Source organism: Scyliorhinus torazame, chromosome 9 (assembly GCF_047496885.1).
Source record: "Scyliorhinus torazame isolate Kashiwa2021f chromosome 9, sScyTor2.1, whole genome shotgun sequence".
Lineage (NCBI taxonomy): Eukaryota > Metazoa > Chordata > Chondrichthyes > Carcharhiniformes > Scyliorhinidae > Scyliorhinus > Scyliorhinus torazame.
Window position 1 is genome coordinate 141,528,002 of NC_092715.1, and position 21,253 is coordinate 141,549,254.

The 21,253-nt window shown below is 43.5% G+C and overlaps 1 protein-coding gene across 3 annotated transcripts in view; it reads right to left on the reverse strand.

The window, feature by feature from the left end:
* The window catches only part of LOC140429501 (E3 ubiquitin-protein ligase MARCHF3), a 135,788-nt gene that overhangs the window by 24,511 nt on the left and 90,024 nt on the right, over window positions 1-21,253 (reverse strand). For all 3 annotated transcript variants that reach the window (XM_072516576.1, XM_072516575.1, XM_072516574.1), the window contains 2 exons: window positions 18,568-18,805; window positions 16,434-16,638 (listed from right to left, as the gene is read on the reverse strand). In XM_072516576.1, the coding sequence (XP_072372677.1) occupies window positions 16,434-16,638; window positions 18,568-18,755 (393 nt within the window). In that variant the 5' untranslated portion in view covers window positions 18,756-18,805. The remainder of the gene's footprint in view (window positions 1-16,433; window positions 16,639-18,567; window positions 18,806-21,253) is intronic.

A 21,253-nucleotide genomic window follows, 5' to 3' on the forward strand; every position in this document is an offset into this window, starting at 1 on the left:
ATGAATTGGGTACTCTTAAATTATTTTTAAAAAAGTAGTTGCAATGAAAATATTGAGACAGTTTTTTTTTTAAATATATGGCCAAAGCCAGTAGCTCCCTCATTTAGAAAAAAAGACCAGGAAAAATGATAAGCAATTTTTGGTACTTTGCTCGGCATTACATTTGTAAAAAATATTATTGGTTTATTTTTTTAAAGTAGTCCAGTGCTTTTTCCTCTTCATTTAAGATGGAATTTATGTTTTTCAATATTCTCTCTCCCAGGCCAGGCATTATTTTGGCATGGAATCATCACGGCATTTTGAAAATAATTTTTTGACAAGTATTCAAAAGATTGGTCTCCCCTCTCCCGATGCCAAATTTGTCACGATGTCCCTCAGTTAAACAGCATGTCTACATTTATTGCCTAGGCTCACATATGAAGAATGATCATTTAGTCCATGATATTAAAGGCCTGCTTATACCGAGCCAAATTTTCCCCATAATCTATTGATGCATTTCATTTATTCCTGATGCAGAAGAGATGTTCCAGTCTTGGAAGTTTTCATTCAAACTTACAAAAGAAAATTCTGAAACTAGAACTCTTAGCTAATGACAGAAATATTCCTGCCATCAAAAGTTCACAACTGCAATACATCACTCTATTACATCCTTGTTTCTCATGAAATTCTACACTGTTTTTAAGATAAAAGCCTTAACTTAAGATTTAAAAAGCAACTGATAGAAATTCCTATATTGTGATTCTCATACTCCCGATATTCCATCTATCCACCAGAAATGTTGCGCGTTTAGAATGCATTTCTAAAAGGGTAGAATAATGAACATCATCAAATAGCGAAGTGATCATATTCTAGGTGCTTGGTAAAAAAGTTTATATTATAAATTATTAAAATATTGACACTTTGATTTACACTTAAATCCAAGTTGTTTAAATTAACATGGGTTTCTCAGGTTATGAAATATATTTTGCTCAGATCATTAAAAAACTTTAAAAGTATTTTGCCCTTTTTTTCAAAACCAAGATAATTTAGTAAAATGGATAAATACTGTGGGTGTCAAATATTTTACCAGTACAAAATAGGGAAAGTTTAAAACTACTTTTAAATATATTTCAGATCCTGACTACCAAATTGACTTTTTATTTTTGTTGACTGTCTTTTGTGCCATTGGTCATCATCCTTTTCACTTCAAAACAATTTTTATTATGATCTACCCCATCTTTATTCCTTTGTATTTCCCCCTTTCTATTGTTCACTCGACTCATTACACAGTCTTACTTTAGATTGAATATTTTGTTTCCTTTCATTGTTTGTGCACTTCAATTTCTTTTCTGTTGGCTTTTTTTACATCCACACTGCCGATGGGAAATTCAAAGAACAGAGTTTATGGCAAGAGACCACATAACCAGGAGATAGGGACAAAATAAAAGATACAGCACTATACATGTCAACTTCGAACCATAGAAAAGAGATGGTGCAGAAAGAGACCATTCAGCCCATTGTGGCTGCGCTGGCCAGAGAAAAAATAAACTTGTTGCTTTGATTCCACTTTCCAATGCCTGGAATATAGCTTTGCAGGTTACAGCACGTTAGATGCAGATCCAGGTACCTTTTAAATAAGTTGAGCATTTTAGCTCCTCTAATCCTTCCACAAATCACCTTAAAACTACACCCCTGGTAGCTGACCCCCTCAGCTAGGGGAAAAAAGCCTTTCCTGTCTACCCCATCTAGGCCCAATTTTGTACACCTCAATTAGGAAACTTGCATAAATACAACACAATGCTAGTCTGGCTTTTCAGCGATTTGACAACTTATTTTCAACAAGCGATGAGCACAGAACTGAACCCAAAGTCAGAACATCCAATGGACAAGGGCAAGAAAACCATTCTCAAAATGATTCAGATCATATTTTGGGTGACAGTGGTAGCATTGCTGGGTTTCCTTCGGGTGCTCCGGTTTCCTCCCACAGTCCAAAGATGTGCGGGTTAGGTGGATTGGCCACTCTAAATTGCCGTTAGTATTCAGGATGTTCGGGTGAGGTGGGATTGCGGGGTTACAGGGAGAATGGGTCTGGGAAAGGGTGCTCTTTCAGAGGGTTGGTGCAGACTCGATGGGCTGAATGGCCTCCTTCTGCACTGTAGGGATTCTATGGTTCTATATTGACTGAATTTCAGTTCTGGTCTAATAAAACATAAAAGGAGTAAACTGAAGATGTGTTCCCATTTAGGTATTTAGTTGGATCACTGAACTAGTGTCCAGTCAGTATTTTGCTTTTGTACTTGTCCAGTTAGCTCTGAAACAGCAGTTTAGCAAATTTCCAGCAACAACCGGAGTGGTTCAGGGAAAGACCTGGCTAAAAATGGTATATATTTTGATTATTGCTTTTCAAATTTATTTACAAGTGATTTATGGGTTTGAAGTAGTTTGTGAAGATCTCACATTGATTGACCTTTCATCTCACATTGATTGACCTTTCAAACTACGTCAACACCCAAGAAACACATATACCTCAGACCACTGCACTGATGTACATGTCTTTCAAATTTCCAAGTGGAAAAGGAAAGCGGAAATGCAATTTTGGCCTACTTTAGCATTAACAAGTTTACTCAAGGCTTTTCCCACAACTACAAAATTGAACTAAAATTTTTTTTTTTTTTTTTTTTTAAATAGGTCTGTTACTTTAAAAAATTTTTTTTAGAGCACCCAATTATTTATTTATTCAAATTCAGGGGCAATTTAGTGTGGCCAATCCACCTAATCTGCACATCTTTGGGTTGTGGGGGTGAAACCTAAGCAGACACCAGGAGAATGTGCAACCTCTATACGGATAGAGACCTAGGGCCGGGATTCTAACTTGGGTCCTCGGCGCCGTAGGCAGCAGTGCTAATCACTGTGCCGTGTGCCGACCCCCGTGTGTTACCTGTTCAAAACACCTTCAACATAGAACATTGTCCTATGTTTCGACATGAGAATGCAGTGCAAATAACAAGAATCCACCAATGAGCCAAAAGAAGCAGCTATCATAGAATTTACAGTGCAGGAGGTAATTCGGCCCATCAAGTCTGCACTGGCTCTTGGAAAGAGCACCCTACCCAAGGTTAACAGCTCCACCCTATCCCCATAACCCAGTAACCCCACCCAACACTAAGGGTAATTTTGGATACTAAGGGCAATTTATCATGGCCAATCCACCTAACCAGCACATCTTTGGACTGTGGGAGGAAACCGGAGCACCCGGAGGAAACCCACGGACACACGGAGAGGATGTGCAGACTCCGCACAGACTGTCACCCAAGCCGGAATCGAACCTGGGACCCTGGAGCTGTGAAGCACTTGTGCTATCCACAATGCTACCGTGCTGCCCAATTCTATTAGCAGGGGATGACCAAATATTTGGCAAATAGTTGTACATTAAGGATGGTCTTAAAGAAAAAGAGGGAGGTGGAGAGGCAGAAAGGTTCAGAGGATGAGGCCTGTTAGAGCAATGCAAAGCTCTCGATGGTTGTTGGGTTGGTGACGAGGGAGGCTTGAGACAAGGAGAGCTTATTCAAGAGGATATTTCAGGTGTTGGAGGACCAGGAATCAATGTAAGTCAGTGATCATCAGGTGATGAGTGAATTGAATTGGTGAAGGACAGAACATGGACAACAGAGTTTTGGGGGAGATGATATTTATGGAGGGTGGAGAAGAAAAGCCTGCCAAAGATGACATTGGAACAGCAGTTTGGAGATGACTTTAGGTATGGATGAAGACTTTGACAAAAAGTACACAACCTGGAAACATCCACAATATAAGCACTGGCATCTCCTTGACTGTATGCTTGTCAGACAGAAAAAACTGTTATCAAGATAATGGCACAGTAGCACAGTGGTTAGCACTGTTGCTTCACAGCGCCAGAGACCTGGGTTTGATTCCCGGCTTGGGTCACTGTCTGCGGAGTCTGCAGAGTTTACACGTTCTCCCCGTGTCTGCCTGGGTTTCTTGCGGGCGCTCCGGTTTCCTCCCACAAGTCCCAAAAGACGTGCTTGTTAGGTGAATTGGACAATCTGAATTCTGTGTACCCGAACAGGCACCAGAATGTGGCGACTAGGGGACTTTCACAATAACTTCATTGCAGTTTAAAAAAAATAAACATAGAGGTATTTTTGGTATAGTAACAATAACAAAATAAACAATATACATGAAACCATAAACATAGTGCAAAAGCCATTTACCTCTCGTACAGGTCCCATCCTTATTGACCCCCTACTCCAAACTAAACTACTACACCCCCCCTCCGCTGAAGATTAATTTCCTGCAAAGAAGTCGACAAAAGGTTGCCACCTCTGGGTGAACCCCAACAGTGACCCTCTCAAGGTGAACTTTATTTTCTCCAAACAGAGAAAGCTAGCCATATCCAATAGCCAGGTCTCTGACTTCAGGGGCTTTGAGTCCCTCCATGCTAATAGTATCCGTCTCCGGGCTACCAGGGAAGCAAAGGCCAGAACGTCTGCCTCTTTCTCCTCCTGGATTCCCGGGTCTTCTAACACCCCGAAAATCACCACCTCTGTACTCAGTGCCACCCTTGTTTTTAACACCGTGGAGATGACATCCGCAAACTCCTGCCAAAATACCCTAAGCTTTGGACATGTCCAAAACATGTGGACATGGTTCGCCGGTCCTCCAGCACATTTTGCGCACCTGTCCTCCACCCCAAAGAATCTGCTCATCTGGGCCACTGTCATGTGAGCCCGGTGAACACCTTAAATTGTATCAGGCTGAGCCTGGCCATGTTGCGGACGCGTTGACTCTACTCAACTTGTCTGCCCATAGACCATCCTCTATCTCACCTCCCAGCTCCTCCTCCCACTTGCTCTTCAGCTCCTCGGTCTACGTCTCCTCCGACCCGATAAGCTCCTTATAAATGTCCGAGACGCTCCCTTCTCCTACCCACCCTCTGGAAACTACCCTGTCCTGAATCCCCCTTAGCGATAGGAGCGGGAAGGTTGACACCTGTTTACGAAGGAAGTCCCGCACCTGCAGATACCCAAATTAGTTTCCCCTTGCCAACCCAAACTTTTCCTCCATGCCCTCATAGTCGGAAGGCTCCCCTCTATGAACATATCCCCCATCCTCTCAATCCCCGCTCTCCGCCATAACCGGAAACCTCTGTCCATACACCCCGGGGCAAACCGATGATTATCACAGATTGGGGCCCAGACCGATGCTCCCACTGCTCCCACATGCCGCCTCCACTGGCCCCAGACTCTCAGGGCCACCACCACCACTGGACTGGTGGAGTACTGTGCCGGTGGGAACAGCAGAAGCAGTTACCAACGCCCCCAAACTGGTACCCTTACATGAAGCCACCTCCATATGCACCCATGCCGACCCCTTCCTCACCACCCACTTCCTGATCATGGCTATATTAGCCCAGTAATAGTTGCTAAAATTTGGCAGCGCCAGCCCACCCTCTCCCCGACTCCGCTCAAGCATTACCTTCCTTAATCGCGGGGTTTTGCCCGCCCAGGCGAAACCCGTGATCACTCGGTTGCCCCGCTTAAAAAAGGACTGTGGAATAAAGATGGGTAGACACTGAAATACAAATAGGAATCTCGGGAGGACCGTCATCTTCACCGTTTGCACCCTCTCAGCCAGAGACAACGGAAGCGTGTCCCATCTCCGAAAATCGTCCTTCATTTGGTCCACCACACGGGCCAGATTCAATTTATGCAGCCGGTCCCATTCCCGCGCCATCTGGATGCCTAGGTACCTAAAGCTTCCCTCTACTAACCTAAACGGCAGTTTTCCCTGTCGCCTCTCCTGTCCCCTCGCCTGGACCACAAACATCTCACTCTTTCCCATATTAAGCTTGTACCCTGAAAAACGGCCAAATTCCCCTAGAGTCTCCATGATTTCTCCCATCACCTCTATTGGGTCCAAAACGTACAGAAGCAGGTCATCCCCGTAGAGCAAAGCCCTGTGCTTCACCCCCCCCCCCCCCCCCCCCCCCACCCCCCCCACCGGACCAGTCCTCTCCAGCCCCTCGAGGCTCTCAGAGCAATTGCCAATGGCTCTATAGCCAGCGCAAACAACAGTGGGGAGAGGGGGCATCCCTGTCTCGTCCCCGGTGCAGTCTAAAATAGTCCGATGTTGTCCTATTCGTCCGTACACTTGCCACAGGAGCCTGATATAGTAACCTGACCCAGTCAATAAAGCCCCGCCCAAATCGTCCCAGTATCTCCCACAGATAGTCCCATTCTACCCGATCAAAAGCCTTTTCTGCATCCATTGCGATCACTACCTCCACCTCCCTACCTTCCGGGGGCATCATGATCACATTTAATAGCCTTCTTACATTGGCCACCAACTGCCTGCCCTTAACAAACCCCGTCTGGGCCTCCCCAATAACATCCGGAACACAATCCTTGATTCTGTAGTGATCTGTACATCTTTACATACATCTGCACATACATCTGTCTGTAGTCCCTGGTGTAACAGCCACAGCATCACGAGAGGGCAGCATCAGAGACAGGTATAAAGGGTCCAGCCCAAGGGAGGATCCGCCTCTTTCGGAAGCACAGGGCTAGTGAGCAACAGCAGACAGAGACAGCTCAGCATAGGCAGTTTACCTTAGCTTCACTGGTCATACCTCTGGACTGTATTATATCTAGTTAAGCTCTGGAAACAGAACAAACTGAATAAAGTATGTGTATTAACTGGAAGTCTACAATCTTTATTCAGACTTGGAGAATAACACATGATACCAGGAGTGATTTCAGAAAGCTAGCTAGACACCAGCAAGAGAAGAAAAACTTAAACTGGATATTCGAATGTGGAAGACTTTGCAGCAAATGGATCCTCGACGACTAACTGATTCGATGGACTTGTTGGAACTCCATGGCAGCTGGAAACAACCAGTAATTTAAGTTCTAACTGGAAAATGTTTGAACAGCTGTTCCAAATATTTATCACAGCTAATGATTTAAGCACTGCCTCTAACGCAACAAAAATAGCTCTGCTATTCTCAACAGGAGGGCATGAAGCTAGAGAAATCTAATTGCTTTAATTACTTTGAAGGTGAGGACAACACCAAAGTAGACGTTATACTCAAAAAGATTTGCCAAACGCTGTAAGTCAGTCAGTCTGGTGAGATGCTGGAAAGATTTAACTCCCGTCAGAGAAACGGAGGGCCCATCTCGGATTTTATTACAAATCTCAAGTTAATACCACAAGGCTGTGATTATGCTGATTTCAGAGACACTGTGATAATGAATCAATTAATTTCTGGACTATCTGATAAAGATTTGAGGGAAGAACTTTCACAAAATTTTGGGCCGCATGGTAGCATTGTGGATAGCACAATTGCTTCACAGCTCCAGTGTCCAAAGTTCGATTCCGGCTTGGGTCACTGTGCGGAGTCTGCACATCCTCCCCGTGTGTGTGGGTTTCCTCTGGGTGCTCCGGTTTCCTCCCACAGTCCAAAGATGTGCATGTTAGGTGGATTGGCCATGATAAATTGCCCTTCGTGTCCAAAATTACCCTTCGTGTTGGGTGGGGTTACTGGGTTATGGGGATAGGGTGGAGGTGTTGTCCTTGGGTAGGGTGCTCTTTCCAAGAACTGGTGCAGACTTGATGGGCTGAATGGCCTCCTTCTGCACTGTAAATTCTATGATTTTATGAAAATAAGTATCTAACTCTAGAAATCGCTATACAAAAATGCCTTGCTTATGAACAAAAACAAAATCAGTACTTTGAGTCTCTACAAACACAGAATCATCATTTAGAAAACAAAATCGGTAAAAATGGTGCGAAAACTCACCACGAGGCGGAGGCAGGGTTGAATCGGAGGAAGATGGAGGTTCTGAGCGGCAGCCATCTTGGGAAAGGAGCCGCACATGCTCAGTTGCGAAGAGTGCACAGTACAGGAAACCTGGTGTGCGCATGGGCAAGCGAGTCCTACGCATGACGTCAGAGGACCCGGACCACGCCCACTTAAAAGGGAAATGCACGGAAATGAACAAAAGGAAATGTAATGCTGCAAAACCCAATTTTCTTGCCTCAAAAGACAGAACAATGCTCGAATTACACCAGCAGTTGAAAATAACTTTCACAACACCCTGGAACAAGCAGTTAGCACCGCCCTAGAAGATGATACGGTCCTTGTAGACTACATCTCAGACAAAGATTTCATCTTGGGAGATGGCTACCCCAGTACCAAATCCGAACCGCAACTAGGTGTTGTACCATGAAGATCCCGAAGCTGAATTCTTCGGAATGGGGAATCTTCAGCCCAGCATATATGACATCCCGATTCAGGAGTGCAGGATTATGCTGCAGCCTGACGCCAAGAAACAGAGAGTGGTCCACGCACCACGAAGGGTCCCAGCCTCCACACAAGATGATTTGTTCATTGAACATAAAGAGAACGATCACAACTCCGGAACAGAAAGCGATGATTTGTCTATCGAACAATACACACAATACTGCTCAGACATGGCTGAGTTATTCGGAGATCCTGATCACAGCATCAGCAACACGGTTGAAAAACTCAATACGCCTCTTCTCATGGTAGATGAATCCAATACCATGGTGCCATGGCAGATCGTCGAAACATGGGATGAGAGCAATGCCCAAGACGAAGACGACGCCACAGAGAACACAGAACAACTCAGTTGAGAGCACAGATCGACTCTACAGCGAGAACACTGCACGACTCCACAGAGAGAGTGATGACAATTTCAACAGAGAGAGCGATGAAGGACTCCACAGAGCGCCACAAGCCTCCACAGAGAGCGCGACGCAAGCCTCCACAGAGAAAGCGATGCAAGCCTCCACAGAGAGAGTGCCGCAAGCCTCCACAGACAGCTAAGTGACAGACTCAAAAATGGAAGCAAGCAAACACTCCATAGCGAACGCCATGCATGTACAAGACCATGATGATCTATCAAGCTTATTTGAGCCACCAGAAGAAGACACGGAATGTCTACCCACTGTATGCGAAACAAGTGACGAAGAAATCACAATTCCCATACAGGATGTGCAGGATCACAGCGAGACTGACATATCTCAGCTTGTCTGCACAGAAGCACTCAATAATCAGAGGACGGCCACCCATGAGTCCAGAGAGACCACGTCAATAGAAATCCTGAAGATTTTGACTCCAGAAAAGGAGCACAAAGAGATCACAGATGATTCAAATGAACCTGAAATGACTCCAACAGAGGAGCACCAAGAACTCAATGATAATTCAAGTGAACCCGAAATGACTCCAAAAGAGCAGCACCTAGAAATCAATGATGATTCAGGTGAAACAGAAATGACTCTAGAAGAGGAGTACCAAGTAAGCAAAGAAGAGGAATCGAATCCACCACAAATGACTGATGTCACCAACATCAATGCAACATCAGATCATTCTCACAATTCTCAAGAAGAAACGCTCAATGTAGCAGGTACCACAAAAGGACACGGAGACCAATAACTGTGACAATGACTCAAATCATCCACATGGCACACTCAAGAGTACAACAAGAACAAAAACCGCAAGAAGCACAGCAGAAACAAGAACAACAGCAACAATAAAAACAACATGCAGCGCAACAAGAACAACAAAAGCACCAAGAAGCATCCCAGAAACAACAAGCACAACAAGAAAAAGAAGAAAAGCGAAAACGAAAACAGAATCAACAAGCGCGACGAAAACAACAACAAGTACGACAACAACAAGAATGCCAACAAAAACAACCAAGACAGAAACGACAACGAAAACAACAAAGACAGAAACGACAGAAACAACAACAATGAAACAACAACCTGTACAACATGGTACAACTCTGCACGTGAAGGACAATGCCACAGCACACTGCGAAACAATGACAAGACAACAAACATGCCATGGCATGATAAAGAATCACACAAATTCACATCTGCTCCAGAACAAACAAGCAAAACAGCTTTCACGAACGATGACATACAAAATCAATACCACAAACACAGGGAAAAGTCGAGGTCAGACAACGGTGCGACACAATCGCTACCCGCAATCAAATGGAACAGGGGAAAAAGGGGCAAAGCAGCCGAGTCACGTTCCGACATCAACCTAACTCTGTTATCGTACCGAGCAACCCCATTGAGCTCAGGACTGTAGCCAGTGCAAATGCTCTTTGGCAGAGACATCCGGACAACCCTACCGGCAAAGCAATTCAGAGACCCCGGCAACGCACTGGTTCTCGACAACATGCGTGCACTCTGCTCCAAACAAAAACTATACTACGATCAACATGCGATCCCACTCAAACCACTGACAATAGTGACACCATCAAAATTAGGGACCCAGAAGGCGGATGGTCTGAGTCAGCCACGGTGATCAGGCAGGAGGCACCGCGGTCCTACATTGCCAAATCACCTCCGGGAGTACTTTTTCGCCGTAACCGCTGGAATCTATTGGAGATTCGACCTACAACGCCAGTATTTCCCACACTGGATTTGACCGAGTCCATTTGTCCACAGGACGTTCCTCGCCACACAACGCCAGACAGTACTCTTGATGACATCAAACCATCATCCCTACTACCACCGGTAAGACGCTCCAGCAGCAGCCGTAAGGCACCCGACCGGCTAGATTTGTTTAGACACTTCAACACACGCACAAGATGAATATGGACATTTCTCACGATGGACTCACAACACAGTTAATTGTTTCTGTATTACTTTTATCATTTTCACAGTGTGCAGGTTTGCATATTCTCACCACTTGTTATGTACAGTTTTCTTGAGGCCAGTCTAGAAAACATGTCAAATAAAAAAGGGGGGGGGGGGATGTAGTGATCTGTACATACATCTGCACATACACCAGGGACTACAGACAGATGTAACAGCCACAGCATCACTAGAGGGCAGCATCAGAGACGGGTATAAAGGGTCCAGCCCAAGGGAGGATCTGCCTCTTTCAGAAGCTCAGGGCTAGTGAGCAGCAGCACACAGACAGCTCAGCATAGGCAGTTTACCTTAGCTTCACTGGTCATACCTCTTGACTGTATTATATCTAGTTAAGCTCTGGAAACAGAACAAACCTACTGAATAAAGTATGTGTGTTAACTGGAAGTCTACAATCTTTATTCAGACTTAGAGAATAACATAGATCCTGGAGGACAAGATTTTGGCCAGCAACTTGGCATCTACATTCAACAGGGAGATCGACCTGTAGGACCCACACAGCTCAGAGTTCTTGTCCTGCTCAAGAATCAGCAAAATCGTTGCCTGTGACATCTTCGGGGACAACACCCCTATTTCCCTTGCCTCATTGAACATCCTCAACAACACCGGCCCCAATATCCCAGAGAACGTTTTTAAAAAACTCCACTGGGTACCCATCCGGACCCGCCTACATAGCCTTCAAGCCCTCCACTATCTCTTCCATTCATTGCAGTGTTAAAGTAAGCCTACTTGTGACATTAATGGAGATTATGGAAAGATTATATAGCAAACTACAGTCTGATAACTGCCAAGCTGAGCCTAAATATCCAGCCAAAATATCGTAAAGCCACTTGTCAGATACAGCTAACTGTAGATGTTAAACAAAAAACCCACCATTGCCTTGCATCTTGCTGCACAACTTGACACCATTCTACAATTTGATCTTTCTTCCCCAAGTGGTGTAGAAGATGAAGGCAAACAGCTCCGTGACCAGATTTTCCAAGACGACAGTTCACATCCTGGGATTTACAAGCCCAAGCACTAAGACTGCTTTGACAAGAATGATGAAAACCCCTCCCATCTTTTCAAACAAACCAGCTCGTAGATGGAACTCTTCTAGGGGTTGGATCAACACTAAGCATCACGTTTATAAAAATGGTAAACACAAGCTTGAGTATGCTTCAAGAGAAATGCAGGATAACTGTTGGAATGCAAAAACTGCTGAGCTATATCATCCAGCTTAGAGGTATGATGCATGTTTTTACGATGTGTTGAAGACTTTATTTGACCCACTACGACTTTTGCTCCTATCCGAACAGGTAATGGAAAGGAACTAAACACTGACAAGGCAGCTGGAAAGGTGGGGTAAATATTTTGCTGAGATCATCAACTCTCACATCTCAGCTGTTTTGCTGCATCAAATTAAACAGTTGCTGGAGAAAGAAAACCAGTCTCTTCCTCCTTCCATTGAAGAGGTGATAAAGACCATCAAAACCAACCAACAAAGCAAAATTACTGGTCCAGATGAAGTTCCAGCAGAGATTTTGAAGGGCAATAGAACAGAGATTAACAAATTTACAATGCCTTTAATAGCATTAGGGATAAGAACATTTTTCCACAGAACCTCAAAAAATGTCAACAGCATCAGCATCTGGGAATGGAAAGGATCTAAAGATCTATGCAGCAACTATCAAGGAATAGGTCTTCTCTCAATCACAAGGCTCCTATAAAACCATCTATTAGACAGTCTCATAGATGATGATCTCCCAGAATCACGATGGCTTTAGAGCTAACCGTGGGGCAACCAATCTGGTGTTGACAGCAAAATAACTACAACAAAAGTACAGGGAGCAACATCAGGATCTATATATTATTCATAAACCTAACTAAAGTTTTTGAAAGGGTTGACCGATGGGGCGAGATTCTCCACTCCTGCGCCGGTTGGGAGAATCGCCTGGGCCGCCAAAATTTCCCGGGACGCCGGTCCGACGGCCTCCCGCGATTCTCCCAAGCGGCAGGAATGGCCCCATCGAATTCCGCGGGCCGCAAGCTGGAGAATTGCCGGAGACACCCAAAATGGCGATTCTCCAGCACCCCCACTATTCTCAGGCCCGGATGGGCCGAGCGGCCAGGCCAAAACAACGGGTTCCCCCCGGCGCCGTCGACACCTGGTCGCTGCCGTCGGGAACAGTGTGCGAACACTGGGGGGGGCGGCCTGCGGGGGGTACCTCAAATGTGGCATGGCCCGCGATCGATGCCCACCGATCGTTGGGCCTTCCTCTCTGAAGGAGGACCTCCTTCCTTCCGCGGCCCCGCAAGATCCGTCCGCAATCTTCTTGCGAGGCGGACTCAGAGGATGGCACCACACATGCGCGTGTGACACCAGTTATGCGGCGCCGGCCGCGTCATCTATGCAGCGGCGCCGCCTTTACGCGGCGACAAGGCCTGGCGCCTGTAGGTGACGCGGACCCAATCCTAGCCCATTGTCGGGGCCTGAATCGGTCGGGGTAGGGGCCGTTTCGCGCCATCGTGAACCTCGACGGCGTTCACGTGGGCACTTCGGCGCACGAGTGGAGAATCCCGCCCATGGTATTTGCTCTTCAAGCTAGAATATCTAAACAATGTCAAAATCCTGTGTATGGTGAAATGTTTCTGCCTGTAAAGATAACCTCCGTGTTAACCATCAGCTTAAAGCAAGGGTGTGTTGTCTCCCCAACTCTTCAATCTCTTCTTTGTTGCAGTACTTAAGGAAACCACCTGAGACATGCCTCCAGGTATCAACATTAGGTTCTATTCAAGGAACATCTTGCTTCTCTCTAGACGGTGTACCTTCAAAGTCATAGAATCCGTAATCAGAAAGCTTCTCTATGCAGATAACTTGGTCTATGCTGCCTACAAGATGAAAGGGGTTATGGAGAACAAACGTTCAAGTGCTACCAAAATGGAGGCTATGTTTCAGCCAGCACCTGGCACACACTAGGAGCAGCAGAGATACTAGGAAGGTCAGAGATGACAGTTGCAGAAGTTTCCTCAACATGAATTACCAGTTCTGTGCATGACCATGCTGACCTCACATTGAACATGAGCAGTCTCAAAGAAGACAACAAAGTCACTTACATCTTGGACTTCACTGAATAGTGAACAGTCTACTATGAATGTGGGCTGAAATAGGCAATGTTACAAGGTTGAAGATTATGGTATTTATGGTAGCAAAGTTTATAGATTCAGACTTCAAATAGGCTATCCGAATCAGAGACTGGGATGAGGAACGGAATTAGTGGCAAGGGTTTGCTTGTGTTGAACTGGAGGAACTTGCAGTTCATTCAGGTATGGGTATTGGACAAGCAGCCTGACAACATAAAGGCAGTGAAGAAGTCAAGAGGTGTGTTATATTACCACGACTGGTGGTAATATGTGGTATTCTTTGTCTTTTCTTCCAGAATGACCCGATGTCATGTTGACAAAGAATATACCAATCAACAGATTGAAACAAAACTAATTTATTATTACACTACTAATTAAATGAAGTTCAACACTCTACTGAGCTATGGATGATAATACATGATATTGAATCTGTATTACAGTATTCAATATTCTATCTAACTACTAACTACACTACGACTTGGCCAAGTGTTGTCTATCTCTAAATAACATCGTCTGCTCTCTCCATGTTCTTCTCAGCTTCTCCCAGAATTCCCTGAGAGGCTGTCTTAAATACAGAGAATTAGTAACATCCTCTGGTGTTTCATTTACACATAGATGTAATTATTAACCCTTCACTAACCTGACTATATACATATCATTACAAGGTTGTGGACAGGTACAACTAAAAAAAACTAAAATTGTTTATTGTCACAAGTAGGCTTCAAATGAAGTTACTGTGAAAAGCCCCTAGTCGCCACATTCCGGCGTCTGTTCGGGGAGGCTGGTACGGGAAGCTGCATGCTGTCAGCATGGAACCTCATCCCACGGTTTTGATTGATATGGACAAAGGGAATCACGTAGATAAAGAAAAGGACAGGGTCACAAATGATCATTTGTAACTCCTGAAGTAACGAGGAAGTTAATTATGGGATTCTCTTGCTATGACTGGGTAAGTAAAAGTAGAGTCAAGTGAGGGAGATAGGCAACAGAGGATGGTGCTTTTGACTGTCATTCTGCAGAGAGGTTGGTATGAAGGAAGTGGAATCATCACAGAATACATTTCACCAAAGTTTGATCAGGATCTTTTTAATGCTGTGGCAGGTAGGATTGTGCAAGTAAATTGGAGGTGGCAACACTTTCAAGAATTTGAAAAGAAATAAAGGTTGAAGATGAGTTTAGAAGATGAGGAGAAGGGTATAGAATGTTTTTTTTTTGAGCAGGGAGCGGTGATGAGGGTGTGGGTGAAAATATCTGACAACAGAATTTGGATGGTAGGAGGTAGGAGGGAAGATGTTAAAAATAATAGGCGATTGGCTGGAAGGGCAGGTACATAGCAGAGGTAGCTGAACAGATGACCTAAATCCTAGTGATAAGGAAAGAAATGAACTCTTCATAACTGTTGGAGGAGAGAGAGGGTTTAAGGAGATAATTTGTAGTACAGTAAAGAAACCAAGCAGTTTTTTTTGCTGATCCTGGGGCAGTGAGCAGTATTGGCAGAGGAAAGCAAGGCTGGATGGTGCATGATGTGCTCCATGTGTAGTCTGTATTAGTAAACATTTTCAAGTCTCTTTTCTGATTGGCAATCTCAGCTCAGAAATCCCCTGGTAATAGATGATTGGGACTTTATTTAATACTTGCATTGAAAGAACAATGTCAGACCAGCTTTCTTTATTTAATCAACAGATCTTTGTTTCAGAGAGACAGTGGGACATTCCCAATGTGATAAAAGAGCACAATTTTGAGGATGGCAGATAATTGAGGATGACAGAGAATTTTGAGAACTAAAATGTATATGTTGGTTTAAAGGTTAGAACTAGACAATAATATAAATACTTATTGCTACATAGGAAGCAAAGTAAATGAAACTTCATATAGGAAAGTGTGAAATTTGCAACTTCAAGCTCACATCTCACGGATATTGACACCTGTTGAACCTTTAATGTGGTATTATTTCTTTGTGATTATTGGAACAGAAATTAAGAAGGTCACCCAAAAGGCAGAGTACTCGAAGAAATTTGGAATAGAGAGCAATTAGAGGGATTTCTCCTTATTAAGTAACCACATTAATCAGAAAACAAATTTTTTAAAGTTCCGAAATGTGTGCTCATTAATGAATGGTTTTTAAAAATAAAATTAGGGTATCCAATTTTTTCTCCCCCAATTAAGGGGCAATTTGGCATGGTCAATCCACCTTCCCCTGCACGTCTTTTTGGGTTATGGCCCACGCAGACACTGGGAGAATGTGCAAACGCCACACGGACAGTGATCCGGGGCCAGGATCGAACCACTGCTCTACCGTGCCGCCCATCATTACTAAATGTTGATACGGAGCAGGAAATATTGTCCATTTCAGGTCCCCAAATTCATTATCAGATATAGCACCAGTTTAGTAAGGAATTCAGCTTCCCCAGTTGCACGCTAAAAAATGCCTTGGACCAAACAGATCAGCTCCTCCTTGAAAGCAACTCTATGGCTGGTTGATTTTGAACAAACACTTCTTTGCAGCCTCAAATTTGCACAACTATACCTACACTGTTTAAAAAAAAAGTAAATTGATTGATGCACATCCTGAACTATTTTTGGAACACATTATTTGTGAACATGCATGACTTACTGACCTCTATTAATGGTCTAGGTTTACGCTCCACTGAAAACTTGAAATGGCAGAGTTCACAGTAACTGGTGTTTGAAGAAGAAAGCCAGTGCTCTAGGCAACTTCTATGAATAGTTCCTAGGGTTCCTGTACATTCACAGGGGGATAGCAGGTCTTCTTGGTTGCTGCATTCATGGCAGATCCTGCACATAGGTCGGTCAAGGAGAGTGCTGCAAAAGTAAGAGATTCATCAATTCCAAATTCAACCCCATGTGAGACAGCAAAAACTAATCATATTAATATCACAATCACGTGACTGTTGCAGTACAGGAAGAGGCTATTAAATCCATATGTATACATCGCCTCTGAATGAGTTTGGCGGCATTCTCCTACCCTCGCCCAATCACTTTGCACATTTAGTTTTCAAATAACATTCTAATTCCCTTTTGAATGCCTGGATTAAATCTGCCTCCACCACACTCTCAGGCAGTGCATTCCAGACCTTAACTACTCGCTGTGTGAAAGTTCTCACATCAGTTTTGCTTATCTTGCAAATTACTTTCAATCTCTGCCCTCTCGTTCTTGAATCTTTCACAAGTGGGAACAGTTTCTCCCTATCTACTCTGTCCAGAACTCATGATTTTCAATATCTCTATCAGATCACCTTTTAGCCTTCTTTTCTACAAGGAAAACAGTCCTGACTTCTCCAATCTGAACTGAAGTTCTTCATCCCTGGAATCATTCTTGTGAATCCTTTCTGCATTCTCACCAATGCCTTCACACCCGTCCGAAAGTACAGTGCCCAGAACTGGACATAATACGCCAGCTGAGGTTAAACTAGTAGCTTAAAGAAACATAACCTCTTTGCTCTAACACTATGCTCCTATTAACAAAGACTAACTGCATTTTCAACCTGCCCTGCCATTTTAAAATGAAGTAAGATGATATTCACCCAGGTCCCTCTGCACCTTCATTCCTTGAGAGTTGCATCTCTCTTGTTTTTCCGACCAAACTTAATCACCTCACATTTCTCTCTGCTTTAAACTTCATCGGCCACCTGCTCACCCATTCCACCAACTTGTCTTCGTCCCCATTTCACAGTTTACAATGTTAAGTTTTGCACCAGGATAGAATCACCTACTCCTTCTCTCGCCCGCCGCACAGATGCTGGCTCCCTAAAGGTGCACAGGGGTCAAAATGGCAGTGCCATGAGGAACAGCAGTCACAGCACCAGCGCCCTGCCCAGCCCCCTGCCTGAGGCAGCTGGAGTTTCAGACAGTGTTTGAGGAAGCGCATCTTGGCTCTTCTACAGCCACCCTGAATTCCTTCTTAGCAGTAAAATCTGCAAACCTCCCATGTGGCAGTGTGTGAGCGAGCATGACAGCTAATGAGAGAGTGTCAAGACATGCAGACTGGGAAGCAGGCCGGACACAAACCCTACCCCTCCTCCCTCTCCAAAAAGCTATCCACAAAGCAGACTAGGAGAGAAGGAAAACCCAGGATGAAAAGCAACTCACTTCTGACCCCCACTTTCCTATGATTTACATCAAGGCCAGCACGAGGTGTGTGTCAGAGGGGATGCAAGAATAGTGTTCGTTAAACCTAAATCCTTAGCTCAGCAGTGTTCCCCACCCCTTCCCTGGTGACCAGGACTTGGGGCTTAGTCTGTCTTTCTAGCTTTGCTTATTAAGCAAAAACGGTTTTACTGATTAGCTCTGCTGCTTGGCACTTTTAAAATAGTAATATTTATTACTTTTTTAAAAATGATCAATTTCTGATATTGATTGTTTTTTTCAAAAATTCATGTTTAATGCTGTGCCAAACCTATTTTTCTGAAATTTGCTCTTAAATTAATGTTTAATGCTGTACCAAACCTATTTTTCTGAAATTTGCTCATCGGCCCCTTAAGTGGGAAAAGCGTTGAAATGTGGAGTATCACACGAATAGGTCCCACCCTGGTCTAAGGTAAACAGTCTTATTACACAGGAGGGACAATGTCGGTTGGCTGTCTGGAAAAATTCAATGTTTGTTTCCAAAGTACAAGGTCATTAAGTAACCTGACCAAATAACACAATTCATGCTAGAAAATTTACATCAGGGTTCAAAATATATTTTTCCTTTGCATTGCTGACAATTATCAGATAGAAAATTTATCATACCTGTGTGTGTTCAGTGTCCTAACCACTGCTGTTGATAGCAGGTGCCCGTCTTTAGCTGAAACTTGCATGACATATTGTGGCTGCCCATTCACGACATCAGCAGAATCCTCCACTGTTTTTACTAATGGTATCAAGCTAGTACAGTCTGGAAGGACCTCCGGAAGGTGATTGCAATGGCTAGTTGTCATGGCAACAGGGAATTCTCAGTCAATAAATGCGATCACATTCATATTTCCATCTAAAAAGGCGGGGAAAATAGATTTGGATGATTAAAATCTGGGAGACACTTGCAAAGAGGGGAAAAGCACTTTCCTGTTATCATGTGTAAGTATTAACTAAACAGTTAATAAGCCTAATTTTTTTTTTGGGGGGGTCAGGAGGAGAAGGGGAGGAATTCATAGCTGGAAGGCGAATTGGGGCTGATCAGAATATGAATTTTCTCATTCATGTTCAGTGTCAGCAAGCCGCGTATAGAATAAATTAGATGCAGACTAAAACTTCAGTAAAGTGTGCTAGTACTAGGCTCAGCGGAACACCATCCACTAACTCCTCAAATTGTATTTAAGTAACAATGGCCATCTCCCATAACAGCCATTTGTGTTATCAGCACTTAGTGCAGGAGGGTATTTGGATTTGCAAATATTTATAGATGGCATAACATGTATCAAAAACAAAGAGATAATGCTAACCTGTTACAAATCGATAATTAGACTGAAATATCATGTTGAATATTGTAGCCCTTTAGGAAGGAGGTCAAAGCACAGAGTGGATACAGAAGATGCCAAGAAACAGGGGTATAATGAGAGGCCAGAGAAACTTGAGCTTTTTAAAAAAATGACCTACAGAAATTTAAGATTCAATCTGATTGCAGTGTTCACAATTACAAATCAAGGGCAAAGATATAGAGAGGAAAGCCATTTCCATTGTGGTCAGAATGGGGAATGGGCCCTGATCTTAACATGGAATCAGAAATGGTGTGCGAGAGCCTCAAAAGTGCACAGCAGACCCAGAAACTACCGACATGTCAAAGTTGTGGATTTTAATGGTTGATTTGTATAAATTTCCTTGTGCTCCCACTAACTGACCATAGGCACAGGCACACCATTTTCTATGAAATGGACAACATCAAAATTAAAATCACCGAGTAGGCACAACCAGGGAAGACTATGGCATAGTGGTAATGTTACTGGACTAGTAATCTGGGATAGGAGTTCAAATCCTACCACGGTAGCTGTTGGGATTCAAATTCAATTAATAAAAAAATTTGGAATTGAAAGCTAGTCTCAGTAATAGTGACCATGAAACTATTGATAGTCACAAGAACCTACCCGTTTCACTAATGTCCTCCATCCTTACCTGGCCTACATGTGACTCCAGATTCACAGTATGTGGTTGACTCTTAACTGCCCTCTGAAATGGCCATCAAGTCATTCAGTTCGAGGACAATTACGGATAGGCAACAAATGCCAGCCTCATCAGTGACAACCACATCCCACAAAAGAATAAAAACCTTGCTGTCTTTTGAGTGAAAAGATAAATAGAACCTTTCCTTTACATTCTCAAGTGTAGGTATAAGATCCCTTTGCACTACTCAACGAGAATGAGAGAAGGCGTTCTGACCAATCTTCATCCTTCAAGTAACATCACTGAAAAAAGATGCTGTGATCTCTTAACACTGTTTATGCAACCTTGCTGTGCAAAATTTAGTTGCATTTGTTATGGGCCAGGGTTTAGAAAATGCCAAAGTATATCATGGAGTTCACCTGACCTACAACAGTTTAATCGATTTTGGTTACGAGGAGTACAAGGACCTGCCTTTCAGGTGTTATTCAACAGAGGCCTTAAGCACTTTTAATCAAAACCAAGCTTTATTCTACAAATTTATTTAACATTTTTATAGACACACACAGTAAGCATTTTTATCAACTACCAAAATAAATACCCCACACAGCTACAGTAATCTATGTATAACCCTTCATAACTGTTCCAATTTAATAACAAGATCCCATAAACCAGAACCCCCTTTTTAAAGGTGTCGCCCAACACACAGCACTCAAAACCTGGTATGGATACTCTTGTTTCCTTTCCAAAACAGCAGGTTTGAATTCTGTCCAGAAAACAGTTATCACTTCTAAGTTATCAAATAATCTGGAAACAGCTTTTAAAATGAAGATGGAAGACAGGCCAAGATACTTCTCTTTCTGAGTACAGCAGCCAAGTGTGAAAAGTGAAAGCAAAACAATGTGGAGCCATCAAAACAGCCCCAAACCAAAGCTAAAGTAAAACCAACTCCCAGAGCCACAGCCCAGCTCCACCCACACAATGACATCACTGAAGCAACGTAATGAGACAAAAACATTTCTTAAAGGGACACTCCCATGACACACTTACTTATACTACAACAATGGTGACACTTCAAAAGCTGGCATGTTTTGGGACATCCTGAAGCCATGAACGATACCATATAAAACATAAAATTCTTCTTTCCTTGCCATTGCCATGTGATTGCTTAATATCTCATCAAGGACAAAAGCTATAATTGTAAAGGACTCCCCGAGTACGTCATCTTTCACAATTGTATTTATTAAAACAGTCCAATAGAATAAATAGACTCAAATCATTCAAACATTGAGAGTTCTGTGAATGCTTTGAGCGATGCAGGTTTAGTCAAAAATTACAAATGGTG